Source organism: Haliotis rufescens, unplaced genomic scaffold (genome assembly GCF_023055435.1).
Source record: "Haliotis rufescens isolate VD_foot unplaced genomic scaffold, xgHalRufe1.0.p SCAF_36, whole genome shotgun sequence".
In the NCBI taxonomy this organism is placed as follows: domain Eukaryota; kingdom Metazoa; phylum Mollusca; class Gastropoda; order Lepetellida; family Haliotidae; genus Haliotis; species Haliotis rufescens.
Window position 1 is genome coordinate 3,031,155 of NW_025964068.1, and position 15,822 is coordinate 3,046,976.

Here is a 15,822-nt window from a genome sequence, read left to right on the forward strand (position 1 = left end):
CATTACACAGGTCAACAACACTGCTTCCTGTCCGCCTGGGCCTGCTCATGGGCTTCGTCGCCAAGAATCAGAGAATCAGGCAAACGGAGAGAGAATTCACTGTAAGATCACTCAAAGAAATCTTACATCCTGCTGATACTGAGGACAAAGCGCTGTGTCCGGTTAGGGCCCTTAAGTATTATCTTAAGGCTTCGAATGAACGTAGACAAGGGCGTGACTGTCTGTTCATATCGTGTAACCCTAATCGCACGGTTGACATAACTCGCAACTCGATTGCGTTGTGGCTTCGTTCTGTCATCAATCTGGCGTACTGGTCTCGGGGGTTACCGGTAGAGGGGTCAAACCTGCACGAGATCAGGGCGCTAGCGGCCACATTTGCCCTACACTCGAATATCTCTGTTCGCAGAATATTACGAGGTTGTTACTGGCGTTCTAACTCGGTTTTTGCCAATCATTACCTCAAACAGGTCGCTGATGCCGTCGTGGAGAGTGTGCACCGTCTTGGCCCGCGGATCGCGGCGCAAGCGAGCACCTAAGGGGTGTGCCCAGCGCAATTCCGAACTCCTCAGGCGTCAGACCTTGCACGGTGGTCAATCTGGGTCGACTCCAATGTTCCCACTGCCGTGGGTACAGGAGTTGGGGTCCCGCAAACCAGCGCACTCACACCACAGGTGAGGGCAGCTTTTTGTGTGCTTTGTCCTTATTTGTATTTTGACAATTATGTATTTAATTGTCTGTCGTGTATCCCAACCTTGTGATGCATGCTTACAAATACTGGAATTAGGTCACGCGCCTAATGCATACTTTAAGTAGGCTTGCTCTGGGATATACGGTCTGAATGAAATTAATTTCCCTCTTTTCGACTGTTTAACCTGATCTAAGATTAAGCTCACGCGGATACAGTGTTCTCATCCGCTGCGGCGATGAAATACCTATCCAGTGGGGCCGTTTGGAGTCACCAATCGTTTTGGCAATGACGATTGAGCCTTACGGTATGCGCTTGACAGTGCTTTGGTATTCCTATAGGGTAACGCCTAGCTAGGTGCATGCGCATCGAGTGCTTCCGCCTTGGTGTTTACTTCCGCTGGTCGGAAGGAACGCTAGCAGTCAGGATTCGGGTTGTAGGTGCTCCCCACCGCCTACTGTGGTAGTCAGCCTCGGTATAACAGTGGTAACGTATTACTTAATGTAATTTGTAGAATTTTCCTATTAGGAATATTCTATAAGTAATACGTTACCACTGGGCTGCTGCCCGCCCGTCCGTCCCCCGAGCACTTGCTCTCGCAAGAGACAAGAGTGAAGGGTGTCACATGGCAGCTAGGTGGCTACGCACGTGCTGCATGAGGTAATTGAGATCTCTGTGGTAGATTTCGCTATAGCAGCAGTTGTGGGAGACAACAGCCTCTGTATAACAGTGGTAACATATTACTTATAGAATATTCCGAATAGGAAAATTCTACAAAATTATCAATAGTTAACATTGATGGTTACTTTCAATTATATCAAAATACATAATTCACTGAAAAATATACTGATGGTTGTTAAGTTGTACATTCATGTTCCATGCTAGTCACCTCTATCATCTTCATCCAGGATGTGTGTGGGTTTGAAGCCTATTTCCGGTTTCCCCCACCGTGATATTGCTGGAATATTGCTAAAAACGGCGTAAAACCATACTCACTCACTCACTCATCCCAGTTGTTATTGCTCGGGTATGCAGACTAACATCAAGATGGCAGTTTATGGATTTCATAAAACCAGTGCCATAGAAACCACTAGTCCCATAGGAATCTGCCACACTTCATGCAACATTGTTTTCATTACACAGGTCAACAACACTGCTTCCTGTCCCTTCATTACACAACTCAACAACACTGCTTCCTGTCCCTTCATTACACAACTCTACAACACTGCTTCCTGTCCCTTCATTACACAGCTCTACAACACTGCTTCCTGTCCCTTCATTACACAACTCTAGAACACTGCTTCCTTATCCTTCTTTACACAACTCTACAACACTGCTTCCTGTCCCTTCATTACACAGGTCAACCACACAGCTTCCTGTCCCTTCATTACACAACTCTACAACACTGCTTCCTGTCCCTTCATTACACAGGTCAACAACACTGCTTCCTGTCCCTTTATTACACAACTCTACAACACTGCTTCCTTTCCCTTCATTACACAACTCTACAACACTGCTTCCTGTCCCTTCATTACACAGGCCAACAACACTGATTCCTGTCCCTTCATTACACAGCTCTACAACACTGCTTCCTGTCCCTCCATTACACAGCTCTACAACACTGCTTTCTGTCCCTCCATCACAGGGCCAGTATATTTGTCTTGTGAACCTGCATATTTGTCTTGTGGACCAGTATATTTGTCTTGTGGACAAGTATGTTTGTCTTGTGGACAAGTATGTTTGTCTTGTGGACCAGTATATTTGTCTTGTGGACCAGTATGTTTGTCTTGTGGACCAGTATATTTGTCTTGTGGACCAGTATGTTTGTCTTGTGGACCAGTATATTTGTCTTGTGAACCTGTATGTTTGTCTTGTGGACCAGTATATTTGTCTTGTGGACCAGTATGTTTGTCTTGTGGACCAGTATATTTGTCTTGTGGACCAGTATGTTTGTCTTGTGGACCAGTATATTTGTCTTGTGGACCAGTATGTTTGTCTTGTCGACAAGTATGTTTGTCTTGTGAACCTGCATATTTGTCTTGTGGACCAGTATATTTGTCTTGTGGACCTGTATGTTTGTCTTGTGGACCAGTATGTTTGTCTTGTGGACCAGTATGTTTGTCTTGTGGACCAGTATATTTGTCTTGTGGACCAGTATATTTGTCTTGTGGACCTGTATGTTTGTCTTGTGGACCAGTATATTTGTCTTGTGGACCTGTATATTTGTCTTGTGGACCAGTATGTTTGTCTTGTGGACCAGTATATTTGTCTTGTGGACCAGTATGTTTGTCTTGTGGACCAGTATATTTGTCTTGTCGACAAGTATGTTTGTCTTGTGGACAAGTATGTTTGTCTTGTGGACCAGTATGTTTGTCTTGTGGACAAGTATATTTGTCTTGTGGACCAGTATATTTGTCTTGTGGACCAGTATGTTTGTCTTGTGGACCAGTATGTTTGTCTTGTGGACCAGTATATTTGTCTTGTGGACCTGTATGTTTGTCTTGTGGACCAGTATGTTTGTCTTGTGGACCAGTATATTTGTCTTTTGGACCAGTATGTTTGTCTTGTGGACCAGTATATTTGTCTTGTGGACCTGTATGTTTGTCTTGTGGACCAGTATGTTTGTCTTGTGGACAAGTATGTTTGTCTTGTGGACCAGTATGTTTGTCTTGTGGACCAGTATGTTTGTCTTGTGGACAAGTATGTTTGTCTTGTGGACCAGTATGTTTGTCTTGTGGACCAGTATGTTTGTCTTGTGGACAAGTATGTTTGTCTTGTGGACAAGTATGTTTGTCTTGTGGACAAGTATGTTTGTCTTGTGGACCAGTATGTTTGTCTTGTGGACCAGTATGTTTGTCTTGTGGACCAGTATGTTTGTCTTGTGGACAAGTATGTTTGTCTTGTGGACCAGTATGTTTGTCTTGTGGACCAGTATGTTTGTCTTGTGGACAAGTATGTTTGTCTTGTGGACCTGTATGTTTGTCTTGTGGACCTGTATATTTGTCTTGTGGACCAGTATATTTGTCTTGTGGACCAGTATATTTGTCTTGTGGACCAGTATGTTTGTCTTGTGGACAAGTATGTTTGTCTTGTGGACAAGTATGTTTGTCTTGTGGACAAGTATGTTTGTCTTGTGGACCAGTATATTTGTCTTGTGGACAAGTATGTTTGTCTTGTGGACAAGTATGTTTGTCTTGTGGACCAGTATATTTGTCTTGTGGACCAGTATATTTGTCTTGTGGACCAGTATGTTTGTCTTGTGGACAAGTATGTTTGTCTTGTGGACCAGTATGTTTGTCTTGTGGACCAGTATGTTTGTCTTGTGGACCAGTATATTTGTCTTGTGGACAAGTATGTTTGTCTTGTGGACAAGTATGTTTGTCTTGTGGACAAGTATGTTTGTCTTGTGGACCAGTATATTTGTCTTGTGGACCAGTATATTTGTCTTGTGGACAAGTATGTTTGTCTTGTGGACCAGTATGTTTGTCTTGTGGACCAGTATGTTTGTCTTGTGGACCAGTATATTTGTCTTGTGGACCAGTATGTTTGTCTTGTGGACCAGTATGTTTGTCTTGTGGACAAGTATATTTGTCTTGTGGACAAGTATGTTTGTCTTGTGGACCTGTATGTTTGTCTTGTGGACAAGTATATTTGTCTTGTGGACAAGTATGTTTGTCTTGTGGACCTGTATGTTTGTCTTGTGGACCAGTATGTTTGTCTTGTGGACCAGTATGTTTGTCTTGTGGACCAGTATATTTGTCTTGTGGACAAGTATGTTTGTCTTGTGGACCAGTATGTTTGTCTTGTGGACCAGTATATTTGTCTTGTGGACCAGTATGTTTGTCTTGTGGACCAGTATGTTTGTCTTGTGGACCAGTATATTTGTCTTGTGGACCAGTATGTTTGTCTTGTGGACCAGTATGTTTGTCTTGTGGACCAGTATATTTGTCTTGTGGACCAGTATGTTTGTCTTGTGGACCTGTATGTTTGTCTTGTGGACAAGTATATTTACCTTTGTTTAATTGTGATGATAGGCAACTTTATTATTTGAGTTGATACATGTTATCAGCCCTAATGAAGTGGGTAGTTGCTCATACTAAATGACAAGCAAAGCAATGTGCCTGTATGTTTCAGTGCATGGAGCTCGAGGATCCAGTCTATATCCATCCAACGTCCGTCCTCTTCAAGCAGCGCCCTGAGTTCATCGTCTACCAGCACATTCATGAAACCTCCAGAATTTACATGAAGGGTGAATCTTAATCTCAAAACATTACTCAGTGTATTTATATCCTTTCAACATCCAAACCCAGGTGAATGTTTTGCAGCCATCAAATTGCCAATATCATTTTGCAGGAGCTGTTTTTTCCAGCCCCCTAGTGGTGATCAGTGGTTAAAATCTCAGACAACAAATGTGATGGATGTGTCATTAAGGCTTTTGATACAAGATTTGTTTCAGTACAGTGATTTCCACTTCAACCTTGCTCAATATGTTTCAATGGTCCCCAACATTCACTGACTGTACCTGTGCAGGTGTGGTGACAGTTGAGGCTGAGTGGCTGCCTGTGTTCGCCCCCTCCTACTGTGTGTTCTCCAAGCCCCAGGAGGACCCTCCACCCCACTACAACGCTGCGTTGGGGGAGGTCTTCTGTCACATGACAAGCAGCTATGGTAAGCTGACCAACATGACACTAAAGAAACAGTATCTGTTTTTACATGTGTATAAGTAAATAAATTGTGTTTTGTTTGCTTGGGCAATGATTTGTCAGGTTTTGCTGTAGCATGTGGCAGTGTTGAATCTATACAAACACAACTTGGGATTGGGATGGGATGGGGATGTGTGTAAGATGAGATAGACTGTATTATCCCATTGGACATTTGTCTTGCAACATAAGAATCTCATCGGCGAATTAACAAAAACATGATTAATACAATACGTAAAAGACATGTGTCACAGAGTATTTCATAACATTTTATACAGGCAGGTATACATGTCCCTTCTGGACTGGAACAAAGGTGGGCCCCATGGTCCATTTTTCCCTCAACATATGGGCCTTTCAGAAAACCTGATAGGCCATTGCTGATATCATATCATGATACATAATTTCCAAATGCCAGTCATGGAAAATGTGAGGTGCATGGTTGAATACATGACACTTTTTTGTGGATAACAACTTCTTATATTCTTGTAACTTGTTAAGTTTCGGAGGCCCTCACTTGACAGGCAAACTTGTGACAGATCAACTGGCACTTCCTCAGAATTACTGGTTTCTTCCTGATCATCATATGTCTGATGATTGATTGATGACAGCTTAGCCAGCTTTGATTTAATGCAGTATGTGTTAGTACATGATTTGGAGTTGGAACTAGGTTTCAATCAGAACAAACTCACACCCACTTGCACAAAGCCATCTTGGCACCAAGTCAGTGTTGAGGGAAGTGAGTGACAGGTGGGCCCTGATCTGCACTACTTTGAAAACAGTATTTCATTTACATCATGGTGTGTCAGCTTCATGTGGGAGGAAATAAACATAGGTCCTGTATGTTGACCACTTTGGTGAAACCAAAACGGGCATAGTGCACATGATCAGGAAAATGTGGGAATCCAACCAATGATGACAGGATCCTAGCACACCAAGGGATGCAACTCAACACTGCTTATTCAAGAGTTGACTATGTCAGTCAAAGTAACTTGGCTGATAGAAACATTGTTTGCTCTTACTGTCAACCACTGGTTTGTGTGATGATGACTTTATTATGAATGTGTTTCCAGGTTGTCGCGATATGGTGTATGTGTACATAAACTACAGATTATCTGTCCCTTGAAGTCAAAACAGGAACCACCATTCATGACTGGGTAATCTGTTTCCTTGCAGCTCATTGCTTACTCTCTAACTATTTTCAGCACGTGTGGTAAGTGGATCATGTTGTGACGGAAGCCCTCTATGACTCATCCAGACTAACCTGTCTCTCTGTTGGTCCACAGGTCGAGTCACCTGGCCAGTGCCGGCTGTGCCGCTACCTTACCCCGTGGGCCTTGACCGCTACAAGTGGTTTGCCCGCTTCTTGTTGGAGGGTCAGGTGGTGCCGATGTTCAAGCAGTTCATCCCCACACTGCTGTCCACACCCTCTACCATGGTGAAGTCCTGGGCCAGGTCAGGATACAATGTGAATTCACCAGTGGAATTGCGTGTTCTATATTTGATCCCACTTGCCCCTTGTTATCATGATGACTTTCAGATGACATTAGTCAAGTGGGAGATGCAGCTCAGTAGAAATGGTGTTCTGATGTCCTTGTGGGGATTCCTCTCCTATGAAATGTCCCAACAAGGTGCTATAGACCCCGGGGTTGCCTGACTCAGCCATGACTTATTTACAAGCTGTCTTGATGGAGCTGTAACGTGTCTGACAGTGACATAGAACACTCAATTACTCACTCACTCACTTGTTAGCCTACTTCACTCTACCACCCACTAACTCACTCTACCACCCACTAACTCACCCGAGCACCGACAAACACTCTTCATGACCCACTAACTCACTCTACCACCCACTATCTCACCCTACCACCAACTAACTCACTCTACCACCCACTAACTCACCCCAGCACCGACAAACTCTCTTCATGACCCACTAACTCACTCTACCACCCACTATCTCACCCTACCACCCACTAACTCACAATACCACCCACCACTCTACCACCCATCAATTCACTCTACAAACCCACTAGCTCACCCTACCACCCACTAACTAACTTTACCACCCACTAACTCACCCCAGCACCGACAAACTCTCTTCATGACCCACTAACTCACTCTACCACCCACTATCTCACCCTACCACCCACTAACTCACAATACCACCCACCACTCTACCACCCATCAATTCACTCTACAAACCCACTAGCTCACCCTACCACCCACTATCTCACCCTATCACCCACTAACTCACACTACCACCCACCATTCTACCACCCATAAACTCACTCTACAAACCCACTAGCTCACCCTACCACCCACTATCTCACCCTATCACCCACTATCTCACCCTACCACCCACTTACTCACTCTACCACCCACCACTCTACCACCCATCAACTCACTCTACAAACCCACTAGCTCACCATACCACCCAATAACTCACCCTACGAGCCACTAACTCTCTCTACAAAACAACTAACTCTCTCTACCAGCCACTAACTGACTCTAGCATCCACTTACTCTCTCTACCACCAACTAACTCACTCTACCGACCATCAACTCACCCTAGCACCCACTAACTCACCCTACCACCCACTAACTCACTCTACCACCCACTAACTCTACCACCCACTAACTCACCCTACCACCCACTAACTCACTCTACCACCCACTAACTCACCCTACCACCCACTAACTCTACCACCCACTAACTCACCCTACCACCCACTAACTCACTCTACCACCCACTAACTCTACCACCCACAAACTCACCCTACCACCCACTAACTCTACCACCCACTTACTCACCCTACCACCCACTAACTCACCCTACCACCCACTAACTCTACCACCCACCACTCTCCCACCCATCAACTCACTCTACCACCCACTAACTCTACCACCCACTAACTCTACCACCCACTAACTCTACCACCCACCACTCTCCCACCCACTAACTCACCCTACCACCCACTAACTCTACCACCCACTAACTCACCCTACCACCCACTAACTCTACCACCCACTAACTCACCCTACCACCCACTAACTCTACCACCCACTAACTCACCCTACCACCCACTAACTCACCCTACCACCCACTAACTCACCCTACCACCCACTAACTCACCCTACCACCCACTAACTCTCCCACCCATCAACTCACTCTACCACCCACTAACTCACCCTACCACCCACTAACTCTACCACCCACTAACTCATCCTACCACCCAATAACTCACTCTAGCATCCACTAACTCACACTAACCAGTCACTCACTCTACCACCCACTCACTCACTCTACCATCCACTAACTCACTCTACCACCAACCACTCTACCACCCACTAACTGACTCTAGCACCCACTAACTCATCCTACCACCCACTAACTCACTCTACCACCCACTAACTAACTATACCACCAATCAACTCACTCTACTAGCCACTAACTCACTCTATCACCCACTAACTCACTCTACCACCCACTATCTCACCCTATCACCCACTAACTCACACTACCACCCACCATTCTACCACCCATAAACTCACTCTACAAACCCACTAGCTCACCCTACCACCCACTATCTCACCCTACCACCCACTATCTCACCCTACCACCCACTTACTCACTCTACCACCCACCACTCTACCACCCATCAACTCACTCTACAAACCCACTAGCTCACCATACCACCCAATAACTCACCCTACGAGCCACTAACTCTCTCTACAAAACAACTAACTCTCTCTACCAGCCACTAACTGACTCTAGCATCCACTTACTCTCTCTACCACCAACTAACTCACTCTACCGACCATCAACTCACCCTAGCACCCACTAACTCACCCTACCACCCACTAACTCACTCTACCACCCACTAACTCTACCACCCACTAACTCACCCTACCACCCACTAACTCTACCACCCACTAACTCACCCTACCACCCACTAACTCACTCTACCACCCACTAACTCTACCATCCACTAACTCACCCTACCACCCACTAACTCACCCTACCACCCACTAACTCACCCTACCACCCACTAACTCACCCTACCACCCACCACTCTCCCACCCATCAACTCACTCTACCACCCACTAACTCACTCTACCACCCACTAACTCTACCACCCACTAACTCTTCCACCCACTAACTCTACCACCCACCACTCTCCCACCCATCAACTCACTCTACCACCCACTAACTCACTCTACCACCCACTAACTCTACCACCCACTAACTCACCCTACCACCCACTAACTCTACCACCCACTAACTCTACCACCCACCACTCTCCCACCCACTAACTCACCCTACCACCCACTAACTCTACCACCCACTAACTCTACCACCCACTAACTCACCCTACCACCCACTAACTCTACCACCCACTAACTCACCCTACCACCCACTAACTCTACCACCCACTAACTCACCCTACCACCCACTAACTCTACCACCCACTAACTCACCCTACCACCCACTAACTCTACCACCCACTAACTCACCCTACCACCCACTAACTCTACCACCCACTAACTCACCCTACCACCCACTAACTCACCCTACCACCCACTAACTCTCCCACCCATCAACTCACTCTACCACCCACTAACTCACCCTACCACCGACTAACTCTACCACCCACTAACTCATCCTACCACCCAATAACTCACTCTAGCATCCACTAACTCACACTAACCAGTCACTCACTCTACCACCCACTCACTCACTCTACCACCCACTAACTCACTCTACCACCAACCACTCTACCACCCACTAACTGACTCTAGCACCCACTAACTCATCCTACCACCCACTAACTCACTCTACCACCCACTAACTAACTATACCACCAATCAACTCACTCTACTAGCCACTAACTCACTCTACCACCCACTAACTGACTCTAGCATACACTTACTCTCTCTACCACCAACTCTCTCTATGAACAGCTAACTCACTCTACCACCCACCACTCTACCACCCACTAACTCACTCTACCATGCACCACTCTACCACCCACTAACTCACTCTACCACCCACTAACTGACTCTAGCATCCACTAACTCACACTAACCACTAACTCACTCTACCACCCACTAACTCACTCTAGCATCCACTAACTGACTCTAGCATCCACTTACTCACTCTACCACCAACTAACTCACTCTACCACCCACTAACTCACACTACCACCCACTAACTCACTCTACCACCCACTAACTGACTCTAGCATACACTTACTCTCTCTACCACCACCTAACTCTCTCTACCACCCACTAACTGACTCTATCACCCACTAACTCTCTCTATGAACAACTAACTCTCTCTAACACCCACCACTCTAACACCCACCAACTAACACCCACCAACTCACTCTACCACCCACTAACTCACTCTAACACCCACTAACTCTCTCTACACCCCACCACTCTACCACCCACTAACTCACTCTACCACCCACTAACTCTCTCTACACCCCACCACTCTACCACCCACTAACTCACTCTACCACCCACCACTCTACCACCCACTAACTCTGGCATACACTAATTCTCTCTATGAACAACTAACTCTCTCTATGAACAACTAACTCTCTCTACCACCCACTAACTGACTCTAGCATCCACTAACTCACTCTACCATGCACTAACTCACTCTACCACCCACTTACTCACTCTAGCCTCCTCTAACTCACTCTACTGATCACTAACTCACCCTACCACCCACTTACTCACCCTACCACCCACTAACTCTTTCTAGCATACACTAACTCTCTCTACCATCCGGCCACCACTCTAACACCCACTAACTCACTCTACCACCCACCACTCTACCACCCACTAACTCTCTGTAGCATCCACTAACTCTGCACTTGTTCATCCCTCAAAACTATATCAATAGCATAAACATGAAGCCATCATTGTGTGTTGCATGTAGACTGCAGCCAAGGACAGAGACTCTGCTGACTGCCCTGGTGGAGGAGAATGTGGACTGCCTGGCTGTTCTCTCTACTGTCTGGAGAAACAAGCCCAACTGTAAGTCAAGTTGGCCTTTGATGCGTTTTGTCTTTAATGTGACTACAGGTGCAAGGTCAAATTTTGTTTATAGTTTGTTTTATTATTTATTTCAGGTCCTATTTGATGTAGGACCTGTATCATCCCAACTTGAGCACAATCATGTGATGTCACTGTGACAAGACTGTCTGTAGAGACAATTAATGTAATTGTTGTCCCGATACATGCTTCTAGGTTCCAGTGATACGGTAAACACCTGCCATCTCCTTCAGGACGTGTAGTAACTGAATTCCTGCTCTGTTTGTTACAAATGTTACAATGTATACACTTAAAAAAGTAGGTGATACTCAGAAACAACTTTCCAAAATTGTAAGAGATTTCAGTTTCTAGTAATAGTTATATGATAATAATGAACAAATTGGGAACACATTTCAACAAGTGAAGTGAAATATGACAGTAAATGTTATAACTTCCAACAACCTTGAAAGAAAATAGTGGAGAAAACGTCGACCTACACACCTTGCCAATGGGACAACACAGGTGTCAGTCTGTAGTTCCCACAGTACTGTCCTTGCGCAATATGGAGTGAGGTTCAGTCAGCCATAGTGATGCCACCCCACACAACTGATTCACTGCCGAACTGTCAGGAGGCCTGAGCTTGACATTCATTTTGCCAGACACGACCAGGCTTTTTGAAGATGTGCAAAGTGAATTGGGACTTATCGGAAAAACATGACACGTGACCATCAATGATTACCCCAGTTTCGACCTTGTGTACACCAATGGCGTTTGTTGGCAATATAATGTTTTGTATGGGGTGTCACAACACGTAGACGTCGAGCATGGAGATGAGCTGCATGTAGACGAGTTCTTATCATTTGACTCGTAACTTGTACTCCAGTAGCAGCAATTTGAATTATCATTTAAGCTCCATTTGGTAGAACCTGGTTTCAGATCAATAGATTTTGGTTTTGTTGGTACCTGTTCCATAGTCTGCTAATCACAGACTGTGATACATTGAGCATTTTGGCCACTGCATGCTCACTTCTGCCAGTTTCCAGCATGCCAATAGCACGCATCAATGCTGGTGCATACACAAACAAGGAATATTATCAAGTAAGCCATGACTGAATGATAACCGGAGTCAATACAATTGACAGAAATAATGGTCCACAGACATTAATTGACCTTCCTTGAAAGTGTCAAAATCGTATTGACACCCTAGGCAGGTGTGTGGCACGTGCAAACTGTAGAATGTGTTTGGTTGCTGAGTTTTCCATACATAAATGTTCTTGCAAAGGATGTTCGTCGTCATCACTTATCTTTCTTCTACTATTTTTGAAAAGTATATATCATTCTAGGTGATATTGATTATTACTACAGTTAGTCAGGTCACCTGTTATCACTACCCAATCCACTTGTGTCCACCTGAGTGTGGGGACAGCAGTAGGACCTGGACTCCATGCAGACCTATATGCTTATACAACTATAGACCTATACAACTATAGACCTATACAACTATAGACCTGTACAACTATTGACCTATACAACTATAGACCTATACAACTATAGACCTATACAACTATAGACCTGTACAACTATAGACCTATACAACTATAGACCTATACAACTATAGACCTGTACAACTATAGACCTGTACAACTATAGACCTATACAACTATAGACCTGTACAACTATAGACCTGTACAACTATAGACATATACAACTATAGACCTGTACAACTATAGACCTATACAACTATAGACCTATACAACTATAGACCTATACAACTATAGACCTGTACAACTATAGACCTATACAACTATAGACCTTTACAACTATAGACCTGTACAACTATAGACCTATACAGCTATAGACCTGTACAACTATAGACCTGTACAACTATAGACCTGTACAACTATAGACCTGTACAACTATAGACCTATACAACTATAGACCCGTACAACTATAGACCAGTACAACTATAGACCTGTACACTTATAGACCTATACAACTATAGACCTATACAACTATAGACCTGTACAACTAAAGACCTATACAACTTTAGACCTGTACAACTATAGACCTGTACAACTGTAGACCTGTACAACTGTAGACCTGTACAACTATAGACCCATACAACTATAGACCTGTACAACTATAGACCTATACAACTATAGACCTGTACAACTATAGACCTGTACAACTATAGACCTATACAACTATATACCTATACAACTATAGACCTGTACAACTATAGACCTATACAACTATAGACCTATGCAACTATAGACCTATACAACTTTAGACCTGTGCAACTATAGACCTATACAACTATAGACCTGTACAACTGTAGACCTGTACAACTATAGACCTGTACAACTATAGACCTGTACAACTATAGACCTGTACAACTGTAGACCTATGCAACTATAGACCTATACAACTATAGACCTGTACAACTGTACAGCCATAGACTGATACAACTATAGACCTATAGACCTATGCTACTATAGACCTATAAAACTATAGGCCTATGCAACTATAGACCTGTACAACTATAGACCTTTAGACCTATACAACTATAGGCCTATACAACTATAGACCTATGCAACTATAGACCTATACAACTATAGACCTATGCAACTATAGGCCTATACAACTATAGACCTGTACAACTATAGACCTATACAACTATAGACCCATACAATTATAGACCTGTACAACTATAGACCCATACAACTATAGACCTGTACAACTATAGACCTATACAACTATAGACCTGTACAACTATATACCTATACAACTATAGACCTATGCAACTATAGACCTATACAACTTTAGACCTGTACAACTATAGACCTATACAACTATAGACCTGTACAACTGTAGACATGTACAACTATAGACCTATACAACTATAGACCTGTACAACTATAGACCTGTACAACTATAGACCTGTACAACTGTAGACCTTTAGACCTATACAACTATAGACCTATACAACTATAGACCTATGCAACTATAGACCTATACAACTATAGACCTATGCAACTATAGACCTATACAACTATAGACCTGTACAACTATAGACCTATACAACTATAGACCTATACAACTATAGACCTGTACAACTAATGACCTGTACAACTGTAGACCTATGCAACTATAGACCTATACAACTATAGACCTGTACAACTGTAGACCTGTACAACTGTAGACCTGTACAACTATAGACCTGTACAACTATAGACCTATACAACTGTAGACCTGTACAACTGTAGACCTGTACAACTGTAGACCTGTACAACTATAGACCTATACAACTATAGACCTATACAACTATAGACCTGCAAAACTATAGACCTATACACCTGTAGACCTATACAACTATAGACCTGTACAACTATAGACCCATACAACTATAGATCTGTACAACTGTAGACCTGTACAACTGTAGACCTGTACAACTATAGACCTGTACAACTATAGACCCATACAACTATAGACCTGTACAACTGTAGACCTGTACAACTGTAGACCTGTACACATATAGACCTGTACACATATAGACCTATACAACTATAAACCTATACAACTATAGACCTGTACAACTGTAGACCTGTACAACTATAGACCTATACAATTATAGACCTGTACAACTGTAGACCTGTACAACTGTACAGCCATAGACTGATACAACTATAGACCTATAGACCTATGCAACTATAGACCTATAAAACTATAGGCCTATGCAACTATAGACCTATAGAATTATAGACCTGTACAACTATAGACCTATACAACTATAGACCTACTGCCATAGACCTATACAACTATATGTACACATGCATACAAGGTGCTGTGATGCTCACTTGTTGATGGGTGTATTCACGTGGAATGTTTCAGATCTATTGAAGGCCTACCTAGACTGGCTACCTGAGTCACTGCATCAAACGGTCAAGTTAAAATGGCCACCTCTTGTGTCGTGAGATGTTTATGTGGTGTGCTGAAGAGAGTATACAGAAAATCTTGTAAATAACATGTATCATGTAAATTGTATTTTGTAAATAAAACATGATTATTGGATGCTTTGTGTTTTGTCTGCTGTCCATCATGGCACTAAAATATATAAACTGAGATATGACTGAGACTGGACCAGACAGACCAGTCATATGAGCAATGATCCTTGTTTCAGGTGAAGACTGACGCACAACCAACCGTGTTGTGCCCATAGGGCTTTGCCAAGGTGCTAGATGTCTTTTGGTTTTTCAGGCACCATAAGCTGACTAATATTGGGAAAATAATTTGATAAGAAAACTCTCAATACTCCATGAACATGCGTTGAATCATACTACATGTACACAGAAATTGCTCAAATGTGATTACTGACATCATACATTAGTTGATTGT

General features: G+C 43.6%; 1 protein-coding gene across 2 annotated transcripts in view; it reads left to right on the forward strand.

Annotated features, from left to right (window-relative positions):
- Positions 1–15,498, forward strand: part of LOC124147733 (probable ATP-dependent RNA helicase DHX37) — a 99,751-nt gene extending 84,253 nt beyond the window's left edge. For both annotated transcript variants that reach the window (XM_046518484.2, XM_046518485.2), the window contains exons 25-29: positions 4,820–4,934; positions 5,216–5,353; positions 6,669–6,837; positions 11,333–11,430; positions 15,319–15,498. In XM_046518484.2, coding sequence (XP_046374440.2) covers positions 4,820–4,934; positions 5,216–5,353; positions 6,669–6,837; positions 11,333–11,430; positions 15,319–15,401 — 603 coding nt within the window. In that variant the 3' untranslated portion in view covers positions 15,402–15,498. The remainder of the gene's footprint in view (positions 1–4,819; positions 4,935–5,215; positions 5,354–6,668; positions 6,838–11,332; positions 11,431–15,318) is intronic.
- Positions 15,499–15,822: the final 324 nt, after the last annotated feature.